This window comes from Carettochelys insculpta, chromosome 16 (assembly GCF_033958435.1).
Source record: "Carettochelys insculpta isolate YL-2023 chromosome 16, ASM3395843v1, whole genome shotgun sequence".
Lineage (NCBI taxonomy): Eukaryota > Metazoa > Chordata > Testudines > Carettochelyidae > Carettochelys > Carettochelys insculpta.
The window spans coordinates 24,001,143-24,025,850 of record NC_134152.1 but is presented as its reverse complement, the minus strand read 5'-3'; the positions used below and the strand labels follow the sequence as shown (position 1 = coordinate 24,025,850).

The following is a 24,708-nucleotide window of genomic DNA, read 5'->3' as shown; positions in this document are numbered from 1 at the left end:
AGGTATGTGTGTTACTGAAAAGAAATTATCGGTCCTTTGTAGAAAGGGAAGTGGACGAATCGACATTTATATTCAAATTCGGAACATTAACACATGGTTTAAATCGTGATGTGAACTTTCTGAGTCTCTGTAGGGGCTCGTCTGCATACTTAACTCAGTCTAATTCATGATCTTCCCCCCCACCCCTCCACTCTCTGATTTGCTCACCTTGATTATCTTTTTCTGATTTGTCCTCCTTGCTTACTGTTTTTGGTTCTCTGTATCTTAAATATTGAGTCTGTTGTGGTCTGGCTATGGTCTGAAGAAGTGGGTCTGTCCCACGAAAGCTCACCTAATAAACTATTTTGCTAGTCTTTAAAGTGCTACTTGACTGCTTTTTGTTTTGATAGTGTATAGACTAGCACGGCTTACTCTGTTACTGTTGCTTCAGTGTCTCTCTCCTTGGGATGGAAATTGTAATTGTGGATCCAGTTACAGGATTAAGGGCTGTGGTTTCAAATTTTGATTTTTTTTTCCAGTTATTTACTGACCCTTCTGCTATGTGAAAAATTAAATTAATTTTTATTCCATTATTGGATGTAACTTTAAAGATGTATTGGACACTAAAATGTCTTTTTTGACCAGTAAGCTTGTAGTGCTTTCAGCATTTGTCTCAGCTATTCTTATTTCAAGCATCTCCACAGACGAGCTTTTTCTTACTTTTACAGACACTCATCTGCCTCTTGAAAAAAAGGCAATTAAAAGAAATAGCTTATTTGAAAAGTAACTTTAGTATGTGTTGCTCTTTGAGTTCAAAGGATACTGCCAGTTCAAAAGCATATATTTTTGAAAAGCAAATATAACAAGTTCAAGTACTGAAACTGAAAATTTTAAAAATCTTAGGCTAAGATTGTGAAAATTTACAAGTATGCTTAACTCAACTCACTGTAAATAGTTCTACTAAACTCAGTGGAATTACAGTGTGTAAAGTCTGTGTGTAAGTATTTGAACAGTCAGGGTCCAATTTAATTTTTTTCTCCGTTTCCAAAGTGAGAGCAGACTTGTCAGTGTAATTTTTCTAACAGTTTCTACTGCGTCTCATATTTTGTATATTAGAGAGTTAAAGCATAATACTGGTTTCAACTACTGATTTTGGGATTTTTCTGGGATGTTTTTAATCAGTTCTTATTGAAAAATTTTAATTCGTTGTTTATATTATGGAAATGTTTTTTTAGTCTTTTTGAAAACTTACTTTTACAAAACCGTTGTTTTTAAGCCAAACCTGTCCTAATTTTAAATCTTTTTGAAAGTAGTTTGAAGTGACATTCTTATTTAGTCTATTTCTAATTTTTAACCTCTCTACAGAGATTGGAGTCCAGCTGTCCAACTAGTAGGACTATCCGCTGAAAGCAAAACTTTTTGAATTTTTTTCCAATATTGGTCTTCAGATATAGTCCCTATGACTGTACTGATAAAATTGATACATTTGTTTCCCGAAATAGCAATCACTGTGTAGACATAGCCTGCAATGTCAATGTTGTTTTATAACATGAAATACTGAATGGCTACTCTTTGCTTGTTATCTACAGTGCATTAATGCCAGGAAAAGGGGAAATTTGCCCTAGTCTTACTGATTCATATGTATGCTAGAAGTTACTTCCATAAATATTCTTTTTTTTCTTTTTTAATTAGAGCCGTATTTGGGCCAGATATATTAGGATCAAATGTAGTTAGTCTTTCTGCAAACAGTTATTCGTGCTGCAGTATTTTTCATTTTCATTTTAATGGTCCATGTTAATCTCCATTGTGATTAAATTCAACTTCTTTTTTGCCTTCAAAGAATGGTCTTGTGCACTATACCTATTATCACATTCTGGGGTGCAATCCAGACCAGTGAGGGTTTGGGTCACCAAACACCCTGTAACCTTGCACACTTTGCAATGCTTTGCTGTTGTAACTCCTAACCTGGGCTTCTTATAACACATTCCTTTGGACAAATATTACACTTGAGTGTAGGATGTGGATACAGCGGTCCTTTTGGTCAAACATCTTCATGCAATAAATCTCCTTTAAAAGAGTGATAATCATGTCACAAATATTAATATTTGTTTGTTTAGTTTTATTTCTTTGATGCATTCTATTATCCAGTTCACCTTTTGGGGAACTAATGGGTTCAAAGGACTTTACTTCAAGCTTTCTTTCACCATAAAATTCTTCCACTTGGACAAAGAGTAATTTGATAGACGGGAACCAGCATAATATAAATGAAATCTAAAAATACTTCGTTGTCTCCCTTTTTAACCTATGACTGAGTTAGTCTCTTCTTTACATGCCTAAGGAAATGAAAGTGGTGAGGTGCTTCGTATTTAAGGGGACAAGAACCGCCATGGATGAGATAACAGGAGATGGATCAGTGAAATAATTTAGTTATTTCAAGACTACTTTCCCAGCATTTTGGAAAATATTACTAATGTAGTCTTAAAGTATTTCCAGAACAGTGCTCTTTAATAGAAATAGTATTTAAATGTTCTCTTCAGTGATATTTTATGACGTTTGTTTATTCTGGTGTAGCATTCAGAATTTTCAGAGCATGTTCAAGTGGCTTACATAGTTTACATAATATAAATTAAAAATGATCTATTTTTGTCTTTAGATTAAATTATTTCTCATATTAGAAACAATTAACATAAGCTGAAATCATTCTGAAACTTTTAAATCAATGTGTGACCACACTGGGGGATTGCATTTTAACTGAAGCTGCGCCTACGCTATGAGATGAATTTGATTTTTAATACATTTGATTATTTAACCTTGATATTATGAAATCAAATTGTCTACAGAGCTTCTTGAAATTCGACCCACCTTTTTTTCATGTTGCGTCTCTGTGTCCCCATTTCCCCATGCAAGTTCAACAGTGTGAGCAGTGCATTGTGCGTACATATTCCACAGTGCTTTAGCCCCAGTTGATTGTGAGTTTTTCATATTTGAATCCCAGAATTCAAAGCACTGTCCCAGAATTCAGAGCACCAGTAGCCACACAAAAACAAATTGGAGATTGCACCCTTTTCTGCTGCTGCACTCCAGTATAAGCATGGATCCCCAAATGCTTCAACTTATAGTGCACATCGTTTTGGCAATTTTTCCTTCAGTTACAAAGCTCTGTGATGGTACAGTATCATAATGGTACTGCTTCTGCTGCTGAGGACAATGATGGTTTCATAGAGCAAATCTCCCAAATGCAGTCCAAGAACTCTCAAATGCTTGTTGCCTTGGATTCGTTGCTGACAGTGGAGCGATGGTTTTGGACTCAGGAGACCAGCATACACTGGTGGGATCACATTGTTTTGGAGTCCTGGGACAATCAGCAGTAGGTGCAGAACTTTCACATGCACAAGTCCACTTTTATGGAACTTTGTGATGTGCTGGCACCTGCCCTGAAGCACAGCAACACAAGAATGAGGCTGGCTTTAACGGTTCAGAAGTGAGTGGCAGTGGCAATCACACTGTGGAAGTTTGCAACACCCAACATTTACTGGTCAGTGGCAAATCAGTTCAGGGTGGACAGATCTACAGTGGGGTCCGTGGTGATGGAGGTGACCCATGCAATCTGTCGGCATTTCCTTAGGAAGACTGTGACCCTGGGAGATGCACAAGCAATAGTGGATGATTTTGCTGCCCAGGGGTTTCCTAACTGTGGAGGGGCAATAGATGGTATGCACATCCCCATCATCGGCCTAGCCCATCTGGCTTTGGAGTATATAAGCTGAAAGGGGTACTTCTCGATGGTGTTGCAGGGGATGACAAAGGTCATTTCACCAACATGAACATTGGTTGGGCAAGGAGGGTTGACAATGCGCCTGTATTCTGAAATCCTGGACTGTACAGAAAGCTCCTGGATGAGACTTTTTTCCCTGGTCAGAAAATCATAGTTGGCGATGTGGAGATGCCTGTTGTTTTATTGGGTGACCCTGCTTACCCTCTGCTCCCTTGCCTTGTGAAGCCCTACAAAAGAGCCCTGGACCCCAGCAAGGAAAACTTCAGTCACAGACTCAGGAGGTGCAGAATGGTGGTGGAATGCTGGAATGTGCTTTGGCCATTTAAAAGTGAGGTTCAGATGTTTATTGGCACTTTGGAACTTTCTGCAGATAATGTCCCCACCATGATTACAGCATGAATTATTTTGCACAACGTATCTGAATCTAGGCAGAAGACTTTCCCGTCCGTCTGGAATTCTGTAGTGGAGGCCATAGGCAGGGCTTACTCTCAGCCATCTACACAACCATCCACCAGTAGCCATGCTGAGGCAGCAGCAATAAGGGATGCTTTAAAAAATGGCGTCATGAATGATCTGTAATGCACATGCTACCCATGTATTTCTCTAACGTAATGCCAATAAATCATACCGTGTCTTAATGAATGGATGTTTTTACTTGGTGGGAGGGGTTAAGTTATAATGCATGTGGGGGGCTGCTGTGCCTTCAACCCTCCCCCAAACACCCGGTTCCCTCAGCTGTGCGTCTGCTGGGGACCAGGAAGTATCAGCGGGCAGCTGTGCCTTCAGCCCTCCCCCAGCCGTCCAGTTTGATTTGTATTTCCCCTCCCCCTCCACACACACACTCCTGCATGCCACAAAATCACACTGAGCTCAAAAGAATTATTTTATTTTGGCAGGAGGAAGGGTTTAAGTGTCTGGGAAAAGAAGCCTTCTCAAGGGTGCTTGAATAGCCTTTTCCAGTGGTCATTGGGGCTGGAGTGGCAGGTTATCTTTGTCCTCCCTCCCTGCATTCAGGGACTGTGATGATGGGGGTGGGCGACCTCTCCTCAGTGGACTGCAGCCAGCAGGTATCAGTTTCTGCACTGCTGTGTTGGGAGTCCCTCTGCAGCAGGGAGCACAGAAGCTCTGTTTGCTCTGTAATGGCTGTTACAAGCTTTGCGGCAGCCTCACTCTGCTTTGCCACTTGCTGCTGCTGGAGCATTCAGTCATTCTCTGGTGAAACTCAGCTTGACTATGATGCCACTGAGCAACATCCTTTGTCAGCTTGGTGTGCTCTGCCTCAGTCTTTTCCATATGCTGCAGGATAAGATCTTGTTGCACTTATTTCACCTTCTGGTCTTTTCTGATACCCAGGGCACTAGCTCTGAAATACGAAAGTCAAAATTAAGATACAGTTCCCATAGTGTGCTTTGAGGTAGAATCAATGGGTCTCTGTGTCTACTATCAGAGAAAGTTAACTTTTTGAAAGACACTGAAGGCTTGTTAAGTATGGCATAGTAAGCGTGCATTTCACAATACATCATTTGTCATCACTTATCCAGTACATTTCTTTGTGGACATGGTGAGCTATAAGCAATTGTCTGCTTTTCAGAGGAAGGGGAGGGCTGCAAAGCAGGAGTAGCTTCCAGGCATTCTAGCCAGGTATCCTGCGGGGTGTCCTGTGGCAGGGGAAAAAAAATTTTTGGCCGTTCCTGGAGCAATCCTCCCCAGTGATCAAGCCTCATGGTGGGGAGGGGTTTGATTACAGTCGCATGGACATCTGTGGGGAGGGGGCATTCAATGTATAATGAAAGAAATGTAAAGAAACTAAAATAAATAATCCAAAGAAACACTGGATGTAAAGGGGCATGGGAGGGGAGATGCCCAATAGTGTACCGCAGCTGCGAGGCACAGAGGATTTCTGAAAAATGAAAAGAAATGCTGGGGGAAAAGACACATGGGAGGGGAAACACTCAGCAGTGCACAGCAGCCACAGGGTGCAGGGGATTTCTGAAAAATGAAAAGAAATGCTGGATGGAAAGGGACATTAGGGCCAGGGAGAAGCCCAGCAGAGCCTGCAAAACATGTTGGGGGGCAGAGAACAGACTACCCATCGGCTGCTGCAGTCAAATGCAAAGGGGCAGGAAGCATGTTTTAAAAAAAAAATGCAAATTCCCATGCTGCTGCAAGTTGCCAAAAATGACATAACCCTCCTAAAACTAACAGATATGGAGAAAGAACACCTACTCGTGCGGTGTGACCAAAAGCCGGGAAAATTTGCTAAAATGCTGTGTGGCATCAGGACATCAGATCACTATCTGATTGCGTGGTGTGGCAAGGTGTGCTACCGTGGAAGCTGCAACAAGTCAGGCCTGCCCAAGAGCCTCGTGGAAAAAAATACAAGAGTGTCTGGATGAGGCCTTTGAAGAGATGTCCAAAAAAGAGAAATGCTCCATCCCAAGGAACATTAACACACTGTTCTGAGGGGCATAGAACCATAGCTAGCAAACCTGTACCCATATACAACCATATAGCTATACTCACCCCCAACCCACTTCTAGCAGGCAGAATAAATATTCACCCAAACCACTTGGTCCACGAGCTTGGGGACCAGCATGGAGGAGCCCACCAGTTTGAGGTCTATGGTGAAGAGCTCTGGGCTATCTGGCACAACTTCCTCTGTCCCCTGCTCATTGCCCGCTTCCTCCTGCCTGTTGCTCTCTTCCTCCAGGCCACCTGACTCCTCTGGGCTCACCCCGAACTCCATACCAAAGTCTCCAGAAGTGTTCAAACCAGCCTCCATGGTTGGGTCACTCCCCATAAGCATGTGCAGCTGCTGATGATAGCTGCAGATCCATGGAGCTGCCCCTAACCACTGGTTGGCTTCCTGGACTTTTTGATAGGTCTGCTGGAGTTCTTTCACCTTCACCTGACGTTGCATTGAGTCCTAGAAGTAACCTTGGGCGATCATCTTGCGTGACATCTGATCATAGATTGCTGCATTTCTCTTGGCCACCTGAAGTCTCTTCGCCATCTGTTGGTCTCCCCAAATTGCAAGACAATCCTGAATATCCTGATGGCTCCATGCTGGGGCTCTCTTGTGACTCTGAGAAGTACTAAGCAGATCACTAGCCTGAGTGCTTATGATTGCACTGGAGGACTAACAGTGCAATTGCTACCGATTGTGGTGCGATGGCTACTTATGCAGTGTGATGCTATGGGCAAGGGAATTTTTTCATAGTGGGCACCCTTTATATCTGCAGAGCTGGGCTGCTGAATTCTAATTCAAATTCAGTCAAAACTTCACAGGTTTCCTGTGTCCTCCTTCCGGTGCACCTGGTTGGAGAGCAGCATACAACAAAGTGGCCATACATGGAGGGTCACCATATAGCTTTGTGGGATACATACAGGACACTTCTGGAGGCTAATAAATTCAAATTAAGGACATGGCGCTTTCACACTAGCCTTGATTTGCGATTTGAAATTCGAAATTGGGCCTTTACCCGTCCCATAATACCCAAATTTTGTAATCAGTATTATGGGTCAGTAAATCAAGATAATAGTATTAACTGTGAATACAGTGACATTTTATTATTGAGGTAACTGTTTGAAATTTGGTTTTTATCTCATGGTGTAGACACAGCCTAAATCAGCTTGTTTAATGGTGCAAAAACAAAGTGTAAACGAGCCCAAAAGAGTGGTATGCTTGTCTATAGGCTTTTAAGGTGAGGCTCAATCTATTTCTTCTAAGAAAGTTTCTTTCAAATGCAGATCTGCTCTGAAAAATGAAGTACAGATTATTCAGATTTTTTCTAGAGCATCATATCGGTTTGCTTTATTAAAATGAATATTTTTCATATTAGCTTTACAGAAAAACAGAGCTAAGATAATGGGATTCTATTCCATTTTATGTTTCCTTAAGAAATTTGTTTGAGTTCCAATTCACTGCACCTCTGTAAGCCTATGTGATGAGAATGGGATTGCACAGGTGTTACCAAAGGAATGAGGTGAGAAGAACTCAGTTTTGGTCTCAGAAGCCAAGATCAAAGAAACATAGAACTGAAAGTACCTCGAGAGGTCATTAAATCCAGTCCCCTGCACTTATGGCAGGACCAAGCACCATCTAGAGCAAGAGTTGCCAACCCATCAATTGGGATCAGCTGGTTGATCCTCGAGCCTGAGCCAGTTGATTGTGCTCTTTGGACTATTAAAGTGCAGCAGGACCATTAAAATGCGGCAGGGCTCTGACAGGATGCCTGCCTGCCCTGGCTCCGTGCTGCTCCAAGAAGCATGTTTCTGCAAGCTGCTCAATCCTGCACCTCCCAATGACCGGCTCCTGACCAATAGGAGCTATAAGAATAGTGCAGGAGTGGAGGCAGTGTGTGGAGACATGCTGTCCACCTACCACCAAGAGGAACGCAGAGATGAGCCTGCACCTGACTGCTTCTGGGGGTGGCATGGCTTCATGACAGGCAGGCAGCCTGTCTGAGCACTGCTGCACTCCCAGTTTGGAGCCACCTGTTTTTAAGCACTTCCAGAAGAGAGCTGGCATCTCACACCCTGGCCTACACTCCAGTCCCAGCTATAACTCCCTCCCCCAGAGCTGGCATCTCAAACCCCCCACCAGCTCCCCAATACTCCGGAGCTCCCTGCCAGAGACCACACCCCATCCTTCATCCCAACATTCTTCCCCAGCCTGAAGTGCCCTCCTGCACCTCAAGTCCCTTCCAGAGCTGGCAACCCTCACTTCCTCCTGCAGCTAGACATCTCCGCTCTGACCCACAGCCCACACCTCCTGTCTTGGCCCAGCGAAGGTGAATGAGAGCAGGCAGTGCTTTTTTCTTTTCCTAGAAAAAAACGTGCCGGAACTCAAGGCTGATGATTGCTCATAGGGGTTAGGATGTTCAGTTTTAATGCCCTGGTTCCTGCACTGCTGCAGGGCAGCGTGGGCTCCTGGTCCAGTCCCTGCGCTTCTGCAGGAGTGATGGGGGCTACTGCCCTGGTCCTTGTGCTGCTGCAGGATGACGGAGGCTCCTGTCACAGTCCTCCTGCTGCTGTGGGACCAACAGCAGCTCCTGCGCTGGTCCCCGTGCTGCTGCAGCACTGATGGTGAAAATTTTTCTGGTGTTCTAACAGAAGAAAGGTGCCGCAACTCCATTCCGGTGCGTTCCACCAGAAAAAAAGCCCTGAGAGTAGGGGACAGCAAGGGATGAAGATAGGGGAGAATGGAATGGGTAGAGGTTTGGGGAAGGGTAGGGTAGATCCTAGGTTGCAACCAGACCTCTAATCTAGACAACCCCTGAGAGATGCCTGTCTAATCTGGTCCTAAACACCTCCAATGATGGAGATTTCACAGCCTCCATAGGCAATTTGTTCCAGTGGTTAGCCACCCTTACAGGAGGATTTTTTCCTAATGTCCAACCTCAGTCTTCCTTCTCCTTCGAGTATTCCCTGCAGGTGTTCCACGTAGGTGTCAGTGCGTCCCTGCGCTGCGGATCGGAACGCTTTATAGAGCAGTGCCACGTGTGTGCAGGAGCAGCCGGTGACATCACCAGGCTGAGGGGAGATTGCACGGCACAGACCTCCTCATTTCTTTTCTCCTGCCCTCGACTGCGGACGGACTCAGAGCAGCTCTTGCTTTGCTGATTGCAAAGTCAGAGGTCTTTGTTTAGCCTCCATCCTTTCTCTTTTATTTATGATATTTAATCAATTTTTGTTCTTTTTTACCTCACCAAAAGTTTTTTTTCTTTCAGTGGAGCGGCAGCTGCTGCGGAGCTGCAGCAGTGGCTCTTTTTCCCTCTCACAAACAGCTCATGTCTTAAAGAGATAGCTACCCTTTTTATTCCGTGCCTAATTCTATGAGGCACTATGCCCTTGTCTGATGGGCATGCCTCATGCCTAGAATGCTTGGATGAATTCCATCGCATTTCTATGTGCCCCCATTGCCAGGGTATGCTGGCCAGGGCACGGAAAGAACAGGAACTGTGCTTGAAAGTGCTACTTTTGCAAAAGTCCGTCTCATCTAGGGGCACGCCAAATGATACACAGGTGCAGTGAAAGCCCTCAGATGGGGGTAGCTACGTTGCCCTGCAGAGGCTCTCACTCTGGGACAGCGTCAGCGGCTTGCTCTCTATCCAAGCTGCTGGCAGCCGTTCACACTTTCCAGTGCCAATTATGTCAGGTACCATTGAGAGGCCAGGCAACCCAAACCAACAGGCGCCTGTGAGGCATCTGCTACTGAAAGGCTATATATGCCTCCACTGGCAATGCTCACTGCCTCGGCTACCACTTTGGACCAAGTGGTCAGACATAAGAAGGCACAACGAAAGACGTGACGTACCCATAACTCACCTCAGCTACACTCAACACTGTTTGTGTTCCCACTGGATTCTGTGGGGCATAAACATGCTGGCACCTCATACGGTGCTCACTCACCCTCACCTTCATTGTAATACAAAGACGGTAGCAGGCATAGGGCGAGTCATTCACGAGCCCATTCGCCTCATCATGGCATTTGTATAGGGACTTTCAATATCAGTCTCCCCCATTCTGGGCACACCAGCCATGGCCATACCCCACTTAACAGTTTCCACTGCAGTGGGGTTCATGAGATGCCTGGCATATGCATCGGCCTTGATCATCCCACACGCACCGCTCTAGGCATGCTACTTCTCAGCATGAGAGTATGCCTGGATACCTTCCTAAAATGTCAGCACAGTCATCACCAGCTAATCTGTTGTTTAGTGTCTCACAGACAATTTCTAACGCCATGGAATATTTACCTCACTCAGACTCTGAGACTTCTTCCAAGGGTGACAGGCCTATTTGGGATGAGGCGGTTTTTCAGATTCCCCCTCTTCTCCAGCTGATGAACTAAAACACTTTCAAGGCCTCTTTAAAAGTGTCGCCCAATCCCAGGACGTCACCCTTCAGGAGGTGCAAGATGAACAATATAGGCTGTTCACAATCCTGCAGCCATGTGCACCCTCCAAAATAGCCCTATATATTAATGAAACAATCCTTGAACCCTCTGAGGTTCTTTGGAAAGCACTGGCTTCTATCCCGCCCACCAATCGTAGTGTGGACAGAAAGTATTGGATTTTCTCTTTTCACATCCACAGTCCAACTCCTTGGTGGATTCGGTAAACCAGAAATCCTCAGTTTAAATCTACTTCCTCTGATAGGGAACATGAGCACTTAGATTCCTTCGGGCGCAAGGAAACTCTTCAGCCACCCCACAGTACAGAATAGTGAACTATACCGCTCTTTTAGACAGCTATGACCATACAAATTACAGCAAATTACAAGACCTGCTACAGGACTTGTCAGACATTAAACACCCTATCCTGCAGTCTGTAATTAAGGAGGGCTTCTCAATTGCTAAATCTGCCCTTCAGGCAGCAGTGGACATGGCTGACACAGCTTCTAGAACAACTGCCACTGTGATAGTTATGTGCAGGGCGGCACAGCTCCTGTCCTCAGCTTTTCCGCACGAAATCCAGTCAAAGGTGGAAGACCTCCCCTTTGATAGAAAGCAGCTGTTCTCCAGCACGACTGATGAGATGCTACAGTCTATGAAAGACTACAGGGCAACACTGTGCATGCTGGGAATGTACTCCCCTTCTAGCAAGAGGCACAAGTACATGCTCTTTCATGGGGCTAAAGAGCAAAACTACCCTTATTACAGGCAACAGCATAGGCAATACGATAATAAGCCTAAAAACAAATGGAACAGGAGGTGGACACATCAGGGCCAGTCATCTACACCTCACCCTACCTCCCAAAAGCATCAAATTTGATGGCTTGGTCGGGGGTCCGAGCAACCACCTTTAATTCTAGTGGATTCAGGGCCCACTTTTCATCATCATCTGAGGCACTTCTACCATCAGTGGACCCAGATTACATCCAACAAATGGATCTTCGATATCATCAGAGAAGGCTACACTATTCTTTTTATGAACAATCCCCCCCCAACCTCCCTACCCTGTCCCTCTTCAGGTACCCATCTCACGAGCCCCTTCTACAGACAGAAGTGCAGAAACTTCTTACGTTAGGGGTAATAGAACCCTCCCCAACAAACACAGGAGCAAGGGTTTTTATTCCAACTATTTCCTGACAGCCAAGAAATCCAGGGGGATAGAGGCCTGTCTTAGACCTCAGGGAACTGAACAGATTCATTCTCAGTACAAAGTTCAAGATGGTAACTTTGCAGGCTATCATTCCAGCACTAGATGAAGAGGACTGGTTCTCACTCCTCGCCCTTCAGGACGCTTATTTTCATGTGACCATTCACCCTTCCCACAGGAGGTTCCTTGGTTTTACGGTGGGGTCAGGACCACTTTCAAAACAAGGTCCTCCCTTTCAGACTTTCTACGACCCTGCAAGTTTTCTCCACAACACTTGCCCATGGTCACAGTGTACCTCAGAAGGCAGAATGTTATTTTTTCCTTATTTAGATGACTGTCTAATTGAGGGTTCTACTTACCACCAAACTGCCCTTATGATAACTAGGACCAGGAAATGTTTTTCCCAGGCTTGGCCTCCTTGGAAACCTACAGAAGTCCACTTTGAGGTGACACAGAGCCTAGAGTTCATAGGAGCTCTCCTAGATTCGGTTTCAGCTAGAGCCTACTTACCTGCTCACAGGTTCCAGGCAATCTGCAACCTTGTCCACATGGTCAAACAGCCCCCCTTTACTATGGCTTGAACTTGCCTCCAGCTGCTGGGGTACATGGCTGCCACCACATTCGTAGTCCCATTTGCAAGTCCCATATGCTCTGCTTTCAACACTGGTTCGCCTGCAACTACATACTGACCCACCACAGATTGTTGAAAACCCTAACTCTTCCTCTGTTGGTGCTACAGTCACTCGACTGGTGGACATCCTCAATAAACCTCCTTGGGAGCATACCTTTCCATCCCCCCAGAGCCTTCTGTAACTATAACTACAGATGCCTCTCTCATGGGCTGGGGGCCCACTGTGACACATCCTCAATCCAGGACACATGGGCTCATCACAAGAGATTCCTTCATATCAATACCGTGGAGCTCAGGGCTGTTCAAAGAGCCGGCACCCATTTCCTCATGTTGATAAGGGGCAAAACTATTCATGTCCTCATGGACGACATGTCCACTATGTTTTATGTGAATTGGTAGGGGGTGCCCAGTCATGCTCTCTATGTACCGAGGCATTCAGATTATGGAATTGATGCATAAAGAACTGGGTAACTCTGACAGCAACATACGTATCCGGGGAACAGAATACCAGGGTGGACAGGCTGAGCAGGTATTTCTCAGATCAGCACAAATGGGAAACTGATACCATCATACTGCTCTCCGTATTCCACAAATGGGGCTCACCAGCAATAGACCTCTTTGCAACTCCACACAATCGCAAGTGCCACAGCTTTTGGTCCAGGTCAGGAATAGGCAGGAGATCACAGGAGGATGCATTCGTGATTCACTGGACAGCTTCCCTTCTCTACACCTTTCCTACAATTCCACTTATCGCCAGGGAGAGCAACAAAATCAGGGCAGACTGAGCAACCATAATACTGATTGGCTCAGACAACCCTGGTTTCCTTACTTGCTCTGTCAGTTGACCAACTGATCCCTCTCCCAATAGTGCCAAACCTTCTCACTCAGCACCACGGCACCACATTTCATCCCAGTATCAAAACCTTGAAATTCGCGGCATGGCTCCTCCATGGTTCCATGATGAAGAACTTACCTGTTTGAACAGGGTCAAAAATATCCTTATAAATAGCCATCACCCTTCCACTAGAAATACCTATACTAAGAAATGGGCACACTTTCAGCAATGGTGTGTGATCCGCAATCTTCATCCTGGTTCTGCTTCAAAACCCACCTTGCTTGATTACTTTATGGATCTCAGTGATACAGGCCTCTCAGCTCTGTTAGGGTGCATCTGGCTGCAATTACAGCTTTCCATGACTCAGGGAACCGTTCTACTTTCAGTCACCTGATGGTGAAAAGTTTCTTGACAGGGTTACAAAAGGTTTGCCCAAGTCTGTGCCCTCCGGTACTGCCATGTGACCTGAACTTGATCCTAGATACATTGACAAGACCTCCATTTGATACGTTTGCCACAATACCCCTTCTGTGCGTGTCCATGCAGGTGGCTTTCCTAGTAGCCATTACGTCAGCCAGAAGGGTTGGTGAGATTGCAGCACTCATGGCTGACCCACCTTTTGCTGTTTTCACCAAAGACACGGTGCTACTGAGAGCTCACCTGGGATTTCTCCCCAAGGTCATATCTGAGGTTCATGTGAATGAACCCATATACTTACCCACTTACTTCCCTAACCCTCACTCCTCTCCTAGAGAGGCTGTATTGCACGCACTCTATGTTAGATGTGCTCTCGCTTTTTTTCCTTGATAGAACCAAGCCAAACAGGAAGTTGGACAAACTCTGTGGCATGCTTGGGGCCCCGTGCGGGAACAGCTGTTTCAGCAGAGCACCTATCCAAGTGGATTGCAGGTTCCATTCGCACTGCATACCAACTAGGAAGCAAGCAGCCACCACAGACCATTAGAGCCCATTCGATGCCAGTGATGGCCACAACTGCCTTCCTTAGCAATGTCCCTCTGATGGACATCTTTAGAGCGGCCACTTCGTCCTCACATCATGTTCACAAAGCATTACACACTGCACAAAGGGCCAGTACCTATCACTAACCTGGCAGATGCTGTTTTACATCATTCTACTTAAAGACTCCAATACCCACCAGCAGCGTAGGGGTACTGCTGTGGAGTCACATATGTGGAGCACCTGCAGGGAACACTTGAAGGAGAAGCTACTCACTTTTGTGCTTTAACTAGAGTTCTCTGTGATGTGTCCCTGTGGGTACTCCACGATGCTCCCTGCCTCCCCTCTACTTGGAGTCTCTAAGAACTTCAGGTAGAAGAGGAACAGAGGAGGACTGTGCCACACACACTCTTTTCAGCCCAGTGATGTCAGGCTGCTCTTGGGTGCACACAGTAGGGAGAGGGCACTGCTCTGTAAAGCGTTCTGATCTGCATTGCAGGGATGCTCTGACATCTACGTGGAGCAACCGCAGGGACACATCTCAGAGAACTATCGTTACTGCACAAAAGTGAGTAAGTTCTTGCTGCAGTTTAAACCCATTCCTTCTTATCTGATCATTGCAGATTAAAGAGAACAGTTTTACTCCCTCTTCCTCATAATAATTTTTTACATACTTGAAAGCTGTTATCGACTCTCAGTCTTCTGTTTTCAAAACTAAACAAACCCAATTCTTTCAGTCTTTCCTCATAGGCCATATTTTCTAGACCTTTAATCATTTTTTGTTGCTTTTCTCTAGACCTTTTCCAATTTATCCACATCTTTCTTGATATTTGGTGCCCAGAACTGGGCACACTATGCCAGCTGAGGCCTAATCACTTCTCTTGCCTTACATACAACTCTCCTGTTAACACATGTCACAATTATGTTTAGGTTTTTTGCAACTGTCTCACACTGCTGACTCATTTAGCTTGTGGTCCACTATGACCCTTAGATTCCTATGAATTACAAATTAATATGATAGTGTCATACTGGCCTGTGAGCTTTCAGAGTACATTAGATGGCTCAGTTGCTCCAACCGTAAAATGGGGAAAAGATTGTTTTCTTTGTGTAAAACAGTTTGAGATACTGTGCTAAAAGTTACTGTAAATTTTGTGAGGTAGGCATTGTTTTCCTCTCTTTCCTGCGTAACACTCTCGGCACATGCTTTGTAAGTACAGTGGTGTATTAATTTTATTGATTTTTATCTGAAATAACAAGAAAATTGAACACATACTTGTGAGCAGTTTTAGTCTATATATTTTCTCCATGTACGATGGATTTTTAGAAGTATTGAGATGCTGCTTTGCTCACCTCTTTGCTCAGTCATCTAAAGTTAGTTAGTCACTTAGATAACTAATTTCCATTGATATTGATAACCTAAGACGATGCCAAATTCTTTTTAAAGTATCACTTATCAGCACAGGGCCTAATTTGAAATCAGTGGATGTACTCTAGATTCATACCAGAGGAAGATTTTGGTCTATACTTTTCATCTTACTAGCTTACAGTGCACTTACTATGGGTTTTTGGTCCAAATATTGACTCAGAACATAAAACAGGAAATGAAATGGGTGAGCCCATACATCTGAGTGGTGCTGGATTACTGTTGGCAATGAGGGGATTCTGGCAGGGAACTAATTTTAACTCTGTAGTGAAGAATGGATTCATGTTTAGTTGAATTTTCTTAAAAAAGAGGAAAATTGTTATTTAGCAGATGGTCATTAGTCTTTAAACATATTACTTTTAAAAAAATGTAGTGTTGCATGTTCTGACCACAAACATGAAGAAAATAAATTTGCAAACTAAACCAGTGCAAACTTTTAATATAACACATAACATAAAAATTTATTTCCAGATAAATTTTGACAGTATACTTTGTTGTAATAAGGGTGAAGAAGTGCATTTCTATCCAAGAATTCAGCCTTTCTAAAACTGTCAGGGCTGCAGTCAGCCTTAGTGTTGTTTCAGATAAGCAGAAAAAAAAAAGACAGACATCAGGTTTTCCATTCTTGATGCACCAGAAGAATGAGTTGGTTTACTAAACATTTGCATGGTGGTGGGAGGTGAAACCAGAGGAAGGGTGTGTAAAAGGTGAGGAGAGAATGAGCCACCACCCAATGTTGTTGAATAGCTGTCAGTACTTAAAGCTCTAGGGTCTACTGTATTAATCTTTACAGTTATGCAAACCATTAGTTAAGTACGTTGCTGTGTTCGCAAATCTCCATGCTCTCCTAAGGAGCAGAAGTAAGTATGTAGAAGAAGTTTGCACAGACAAGTTTAAATGCCTTTCAAAACAAATATACTGTCTTTTCTTTCTCATTCCCTGCCATTATGTACATGTTTTTCAAATAGTTTTATGTGTAACTTAAAATTTAAATTTCACTTTTAGTTTCCTTTAGAAATATTCCTTTCTCTTTAAATTATTGATAAACATCTACATGGTTTCCCCAGTTTAATGTAACTTTTTGTTTGAGTTTACCAGTGTAACATTTACAATATTTGTGAAGATAGAGTTCTGTTAATAGGAATACTACAGAAAAGAAAGTTTGTCCACCCCTGAAATAACAGGTTCACTTTCTTATGCCATCTGCTTACTATAGAAGTATATTTATGTAACTGCACTGTATTTACTTTTTCTATGGTACACGAAATAACCAGTTACTATAGCAACTCTTACCTCACAAGGTATTTACCCCCGACAAACAGAGAACACCCAAAGCAACAATCACAGCATTCTGTCAGGTGGATGTAATGACCCAGAAAAACACATACATGAAAATCCTGTTAACACTAGCTCTGCTCTCCCACCTGCAAGATATGAGTACAATGGGGATCCTCCAACTGGGGATTTTTCCTTCCAGATGGAATTAAGCTCAGCTGTGTCCACAGCATTCTTAGCTCTCCATCTTCCAAATTCCATCAAGCAATCCTAATGGTCAGTGCAACAGAAGAGGGAGATGCATAACTTTCTCCCTTAAAAAAAGCAGCAGAAATGTAGCACTTTAGAGACTAACAACATGATTTATTCAGTGATGAGCTTTCGTTGAACAGACCCACTTCATCAGATCAATCTCATTTCCAATACAGACTGACATTTACAAGTACAGAGGACCAAACAAAAAAAAATTGCTATAAAACTGACAAATCAATTACATAGGACTGAAGTAGGTGGCAGAGGGGATGGGGGATGTTAAGTGTCCTGCCTGAGATAATTACAAGCATCAAAGGCAGGGAAGCAGTCCTTGTAATGGGTGATGTAATTGATGTCTCTGTTCATACCACCTATTAATGTGTCAAATTTGAATATGAATTCCAGTTCACAACTTTCTTGCTATAATCTGTTTTTAAATTCTCTTTATTCTCTCCATATTTTACATTCTATAGCATAGGTTCCATTGTGTTCTGTGTACTAGGAGCTTTATAGTTGCTGCCTACACCCCTACCCCAAAATGGTTTCTAGTTCAGCCTGATTTAAGTCCAAAACAAAATATATCATGGCAAATAATAAGGCAGGGAATGTAAGGAGATAAGAGTATGAACAGTATGTTCACACAGTTACATAGGCTAGATATGTCCCCCGCTTCATGGGTTCAGATTACTAACAGGGATTGTGGAGGTTTTTTATTTGGCAGAGGAGGTGGTTATTTGTATTGTGTTATATTGGACAGTGTCTTTTATCTTCAAAGCCTTTGTGGATTTTATCCTTGTTGATTGATTTCATGTAGCTGCATTTGAAGTGGGCTTGAAAGAAGGAAGAAAGGACAATAGCTTGCTGACTGGGTCAAGAAGGATGTTCCAAGCACATAAGGCACTATGCAGGAAGACGTTAAGATAGTTGTGGGAGAAGCCGATGAACAGGTGGTATTGGCTGGTATTTTGGGACAAGAGGGATATGAATAGCAACATAATAAGAAATAAGTAAGTGAGGAGGATAAATACGACCCTGCACCAATGAAATCAATGGGAGTTTTGCCAGTGACGTTAGTGATTTGCCAGATCAGATCAGCTACATGCCATTGTTTACAGCTCAGTCAACCAAATATGAGAATTTCTCCTGTAGGCTCTGTGGAAGCAATTGGCTAACATTTAGTGAGAATTATAATTATTCTAGTTTTTGAACACAGAGTAAATAACTGCCATGAACTCCAGGTTTTGTGCCTTGTTCCCTTGACTAGCAAAACCAGTGACGACTACAGAGGCAATATGCTCAGTTCCTGTACGAGAGGAATACCTTGAAGTGCTCTTGAGCTATCATGTCTGTCTGACAAACCAAGTGCTATTGGAAGGTTCAGAGTTGCTTCCACGTTAATAGATCGTTGATTATTCAAGTCATGTAAGCTGTTTGGTAAAATTGTGGTCAGATAAAATTATTTCATTCAGAATATGATTGCCATGATTAACAACTGCAAGAAAATGCCCTACTTAAATTCTTAGTTCATTTTGTACTGTTAATTATAAAAGAATCATCCGTCTTCTGTACAATGCCAATTTCAAACATCTCTAAATAAACAAGAAAAATGGGTGTTTGTTTATCCACAGGAAATGTTCTTATAGAGATATCAAGTACAAACAAGAAACTTAATGACAGTCTAGAGGAAAGTGTAAGTATATTTTACTGTATCTAACCCTTTTGAAATAAAAAGTTTTTCTTTACATTTTAATAACATTATCTCTTGCTTAATTTTAAAGTTCAAAAAATTTCATAAAGAGATTATATCTGAACTGGAGAAGAAAACAGAATTGGATGTAAAATATATGAATGTAAGTACACTGAATTTAATACCAGAAAAGAAAGATCATGCATTTGTTTATACTGTGTGTAGCTATAGCAGTTGTTTGTGCCTTTTAAAAATAATTTACAAAAGGATCATATATAGAATTTGATCTTTAACGTCCGAGGGTCATTTTCCACTTCTTTGTTTTAATTAAGAAGTTACAGTAAACCCCAAATAAGCAAGTTAAGCATAAATCAAAAGGAGTGCAGCTCCCCATTCCAGCCCCCAGCTTCCCCCACCTGGGAGAAGCCAGGGACAAGCTTCTCTGCCATCTGGGGGAAGCAGGGGAGAAGCTGCACCACAGCAGCTGGGGGAGCTAGGCAGGCACAGTTGCTGCAGCGTGGCTTCTCCCAGCTGCTGCGGCGCAGCTTTTCCCCTGCTTCCCCCAGCAGGGAGAAGCAGAACTGCAGCAGCCGTCTGCCCATTCAGCTCCACCAGCTGGGGGAGCTAGGAGGGCAGACAGCTGCTGTGGCAGGCTTCTCCCCTGCTTCTTCCAGCTCCCACAAACCCAGGCAAACTAGGAGCCAGGCTGCTGCCTGGCTCCCCCGCCCAACTTGCGTGAAATTCAAGTTATGCAAGAGGGTGCAGGAATGCAACCCTCACATAACTCAGGGGTCTACTGTATTCTGTAATGTACAACTCCATATTAGAAAATATTATATAAATCTTAAATAAAAAAATTAGTAACATTTTTCATTTAGTTGTAAAATGAAAATTCTGGAGTGACACCTCCCCACCCCTACTGAAAACAAGGGGGCCAGTGTTCAGGCTTGCCAGACAAAGGCGGCGGTGCTTTGAGGGAGGGGAAGGACAGAAGAGTGGAGAGAAGACAGGTCAGAAACTGCTGCAGAAAGGGAGGTGGTAAGTCAGCTTTGACTGGAAATGTAAGATCAGAAGGCTTTAAAGATGCAAAGTCCTGGCACTGGAAAGCCCTTTCTCTACACAGCAGGTAAGGCAGCATCCATCCTCTCTCCCCGTTAGGTATGATTATGAGAGTGGGCAAGAACCTTGTTGTGGCCATTGTGCTAATTGCTACTTATTAGAGGGCTGAGAAGGATTTTTTTTTCCTCACCAACATATTGTCTTCAATGAAGTGGGACTTTTTTTGCTTTCCCCACAGCAGGTGTCAGGGAAGACCTATGTGGTGAGCATAAAAGGTATGGTAGGGCATATGTCACAACTTAGTAAGTGGGCTGCATGGCCTGTGCAGGTATCATAAGGAAAGTTTTCAGTGATCAGATAAATAGCCTGGTAAAGGAGGCAAAAGGGAGATGCTGGTTAAAGGAATGGAATGATGTGGGGTTTGGGCTCCTATGGTTGTAAGGGCAGGAAGCCAACTCCCGTTTCCTGTAGCCCACCTTACCCCACCCACGAGCAGGTAGCGTGGGGAAGTCATAAGACCCTGACAGTGGATTTGCTGGAGGGACCTGGATGGAAAAAAGAGGGAGCTGGTAAAAGCCCCCTGGTATGGTAAATTCTCAGCAATAGATGTGCTTGAGGAACTTGGATGGAAAAAGAAGGGGAGCTGGTGGAGCCCTGTCTTCTGTTACAAAATAAACAGGTGGTTATCTGCATTATACACTGCTATTGATTGGGTAGTCCCAGATGTCTAATAATAAAGTTGCAGCCTGATTAAATCCATACCAGGTATCTCCTGTTCTCCTTTCAGTATGGCTGGACAATGACTTAAGAATGGAACTTTGTTTTGAACTAGATTTACCAACATGGAGGGGAGAAAAGTAATTGACACATTTGTAGCATTAATGTTAATCATGTTCATCCTGACAATATAGAGTTTTTCTTAGATGCCTGCATTAGTGCTCAGGTAGCTGTATTGTTCAGTGCACTCTAAGATACTTAAATGTTTGGTTTGCAGGCAACTTTAAAGAGATACCAAACCGAACACAGAAGCAAGTTAGATTCATTGGAGAAATCTCAGGCTGAGCTGAAAAAAATCAGGAGGAAAAGTCAAGGTGGAAGAAATGCAATGAAATACGAGAATAAGGAAACTGAGGTTTGTGTTTAATCACTCTTCTTGTTGACTTTTGTCTTCTGTCCTGTTTAGGGAAACTGGTTAATAGTGAAATCATACAATCCACTTTATAGCCTGATTAGCCAATTTACCTGGCATTGCTCGGGGCTGGGCTGGGGCTGGGGCTGGGGCTGGGGCTGTGGCTCTTTTGCCTGACTCTGGCTAGGAAGGCAGGGAGTTGAGGGGTGGGGAGGGCAGGGCTGAGGCCATGTTCTTTTTTCTCACCCCCTGACCAAAGTGGCAGAGGTGCAGCTTTGTTTCCTGTCCCCAGCCTGTCCTTGGGGAAGGGGGAAAAAGGCCTGGCCCCAGATCTCAGGGAGCTATATGGGGGCGGGTGGTTAGCGGAGGGATAGCAGGGTTTCCCGTGTGGCAGCATAGCCGAGCTGTGAGGTGAGGTATTGAAGTACCCCCTGATACTTACCCATATAGAAGCAGGCAGGGTTGAGAGCCTGGTTTCCATCTCACCGCTGTTTTCCTGCTGCATCTGCCCCCACTGCAGAATTGCTGTTCCCTGCAGTCATTGCCCCCAGTGGTTTGTCTGAAGTATGGTGTAACTCCTCTTAGTGCCCCTCTCTTTCCACATTCTGGAAAACCATGGAGTTTCATGCACTTTCCAGGCACAACCAAAGTCTAACTTTGGTTTCAGTTAGGGTAAAAGGAAGCTGCCTACCAAATTTCATGGTCATAGCTCTTATGGTGTAAGAGAAGTTCTTGAACAAATGTAGCACAGAAAGACAGATGCACTCTAAAATATTTAAATAGATTTCTAAAATTGACCTTGATTTTTATGACTGCAATGTATTTCGCTATTGCCATGTAGAATAATTCCTATTATTTGTTGTTTGGCAACAGGTAAGGAGAAGAATTTCAAAAAGTTAATTGTTACTTTTGATTTTTCCCAAATTATCTTGGGTTAAGGAGATTACTTGCATATGTAATCAAAAAACTGACGTTAAGGTTTGGGGTTCTATTCTATACTCATTACATGGAGTCCCACTGATTGATTTACGCTTTGTCGCATCCAGCCCTGGATTTTGTTTTATACCTAGCCTCTATTTTTGCACTAGCAATTAACCGTGGGTTGTTGGATTTCTGACTACTGGATTTATGATCAACACCAAGTGTAGGTCATCTGAATATTATTACTTGTGCCAACAAGGATAATTGGGATTTATTATTGTTCCAGTCCATTCAGGGTTTTATTCTTTCTGTGCCTAAGCAAGTTTAGACACAATGAAGGGCTGAGGTGGGTTGATAGAGGCAGTCAGAGCTCCCTGATTGAGTTGTGCTTGGCCTCAGCATAACACAAAGCTGCAGGAGGACAGATTTGCATTACACTCATGGCAGAAAATCAGGACTAGTAGACTCTCTCACTTAATCATACCCTCTCCTCCTCCTCCAACTGACAAATACTCTCTTTCTCATTGTATCTCCAATCCCCACTCCCTTTACACCATGTAGCACAGTTCCAGTGGAGCAAGTGGGAGAACAGATGCAGGGAGTTTCAGTATTCTACTGGGAAATACTGTGTTGGCATCTTCAAGGGGAGACATAAAACTCTGGACTATTTGTAGTCATTAACTTATCACCTGGTAATCTTTTGTAGACGATGGATGTTAGCTCTCTGTGTACATGTAACAATTGCATGTGCCAACAATAGTGGGTGACGTTAGACCAGGGTGGTGTTGGTCTCACATTTAAAGTTTTTGTAGTGCTTTGGAAGCCTTAAATTTGAAAAGTATTATGCTAAAAATATTGTCAACATTTAGTATTACCTAATAATCCCATTAAAAACATTACTGTTTCGAAGCTAAATAAAAAGTACTAACAATGTGAAAACTAAACAGGTAGATTATATTGTTTTTGAATTGACAGTACAATGTTAATAGAAATGTTTTGTATGTATCTGATCTACAAAAATACTTGTTTATTTGCAGTTTCCTGTGCACTTACTTCCTTTGGTCTTCATTTCATGTTGACAAGTATCAGAGAGGTAGCCGAGTTAGTCTGTATCTTCAAAAACAGCAAGAAGTCCTGTGGCACCTTATAGACTGACATATTTTGGAGCATAAGCTTTCGTGGGCAAAGACCCGCTTCATCAGATGCATCTGATGAAGCGGGTCTTTGTCCACGAAAGTTTATACTCCAAAATATTATTTCATGTTGGTTGTTCTTTTTTTTCTTTATCCTATATTTTCATTGTTTTTCTTTGTAAATTAGTTGTCATTTCGGCCAAGTATATTGAACTTAATGTTTAACTATTGTTGCTAGATTTTTTGTACACTAATGCAAGTTCAGTAGAGGAGCCATTATTTTGTGGTTAAGGTACTAGACTGTAATTCAGAAGATCAAAGTTTAGCTTCCATGTCTGTCATAGACTTTCTTGATGACCTCAGTCAAGTCTCAATCTCTCTGACTCAGTTCCCGATCCATAAAACAGAGGTGTAGTGATAATTTGATGTTTCACAGTGATTTTGTGGGAACATATATCTTTATACTTCGGAAACACTGATGGAAGTCCAGAGAAAGAACTTGTGAGATAAAAAATAGCATACTAAGTGTTTAAAAAAAATACACAAATTGATTTGCTTTGCCCATTTGCTGTTAGTTCGAAGTAATACTATGATCTGTTTCAGTTGTGTGAAAACTAAAAGTTGTTTCTCTTTTCAGGGTATAAGTATTGTTTTTGTTTCTAATCTGTGGATGATTACTGATACACAGTTTGTCTTTTTGATATGCATGGTCTGAAATGTAAAAGAGATGTTTAAAGCAAAAAGTTCATGTTCCTTTTCATGAAGGAAGTTAGATTACTAAATTTCTTAAAATAATTGCGTAAAGAAACAAGATATGCGTAGATAAGTAGGATTCGATAAGAAAAGTCAAACTCATGAATAGTGTGCACATACTTCATTATTAATTTATGAATTATTATTATTATTTAGTATTTGGAAAATGTGAGTTCTCGACAGAGTGAGATTCAAAGATTTATTGCTGAAGGCTGCAAAGAAGCTCTACGTGAAGAAAAAAGAAGATTCTGTTTTCTGGTTGACAAGCATTGCAGTTTAACTCAGCACATGCACTTCTATCATAAGCAGGTCAGTGTGTCTGGAAATCTAGATGGCTTGAATGCAAACATTCGTAAGGCCTAATTGGGCAACGTGAAGCTCATTGGGCCTATTGAGGTGAAGCCAAACTCACTGCCTACAAGTATGATCAGGTCTATAAATGATAAATATAAAATACATTATGTAGTGCATGAAAAATTGTATCGTGAGCAAGTTAAAATGCATTTAATGTAGTGTGTTCTGTTAATTACATTGCTACAAGAAGTAATGGGTTACTATTACCAGAAAGTAAATGTTATTTAAAGATCTATGGATGACAGCAGTGGTTCCCAGACTTTTCAGCATCATGCCACCTCTTTGATTTTTGAGAAACTCTCATTCCCCCCAATCTTGTTTACCATCATCCATGCCCCCTTTTAACAAAAAATGCAATTCATAATTTAAAATAGACACAAAAGCTTGGTATAAATTTTTTTATTTAAAATTAAAAATAAGCGCATATAGTTTTTCTTGGT

At 42.8% G+C, this 24,708-nt stretch overlaps 1 protein-coding gene across 2 annotated transcripts in view; it reads left to right on the top strand.

Moving 5' to 3' along the window:
• Positions 1–24,708, top strand: part of BAIAP2L1 (BAR/IMD domain containing adaptor protein 2 like 1) — a 69,615-nt gene that overhangs the window by 27,562 nt on the left and 17,345 nt on the right. For both annotated transcript variants that reach the window (XM_075011119.1, XM_075011118.1), the window contains exons 4-7: positions 18,861–18,922; positions 19,011–19,082; positions 20,973–21,110; positions 24,071–24,223. In XM_075011119.1, coding sequence (XP_074867220.1) covers positions 18,861–18,922; positions 19,011–19,082; positions 20,973–21,110; positions 24,071–24,223 — 425 coding nt within the window. The remainder of the gene's footprint in view (positions 1–18,860; positions 18,923–19,010; positions 19,083–20,972; positions 21,111–24,070; positions 24,224–24,708) is intronic.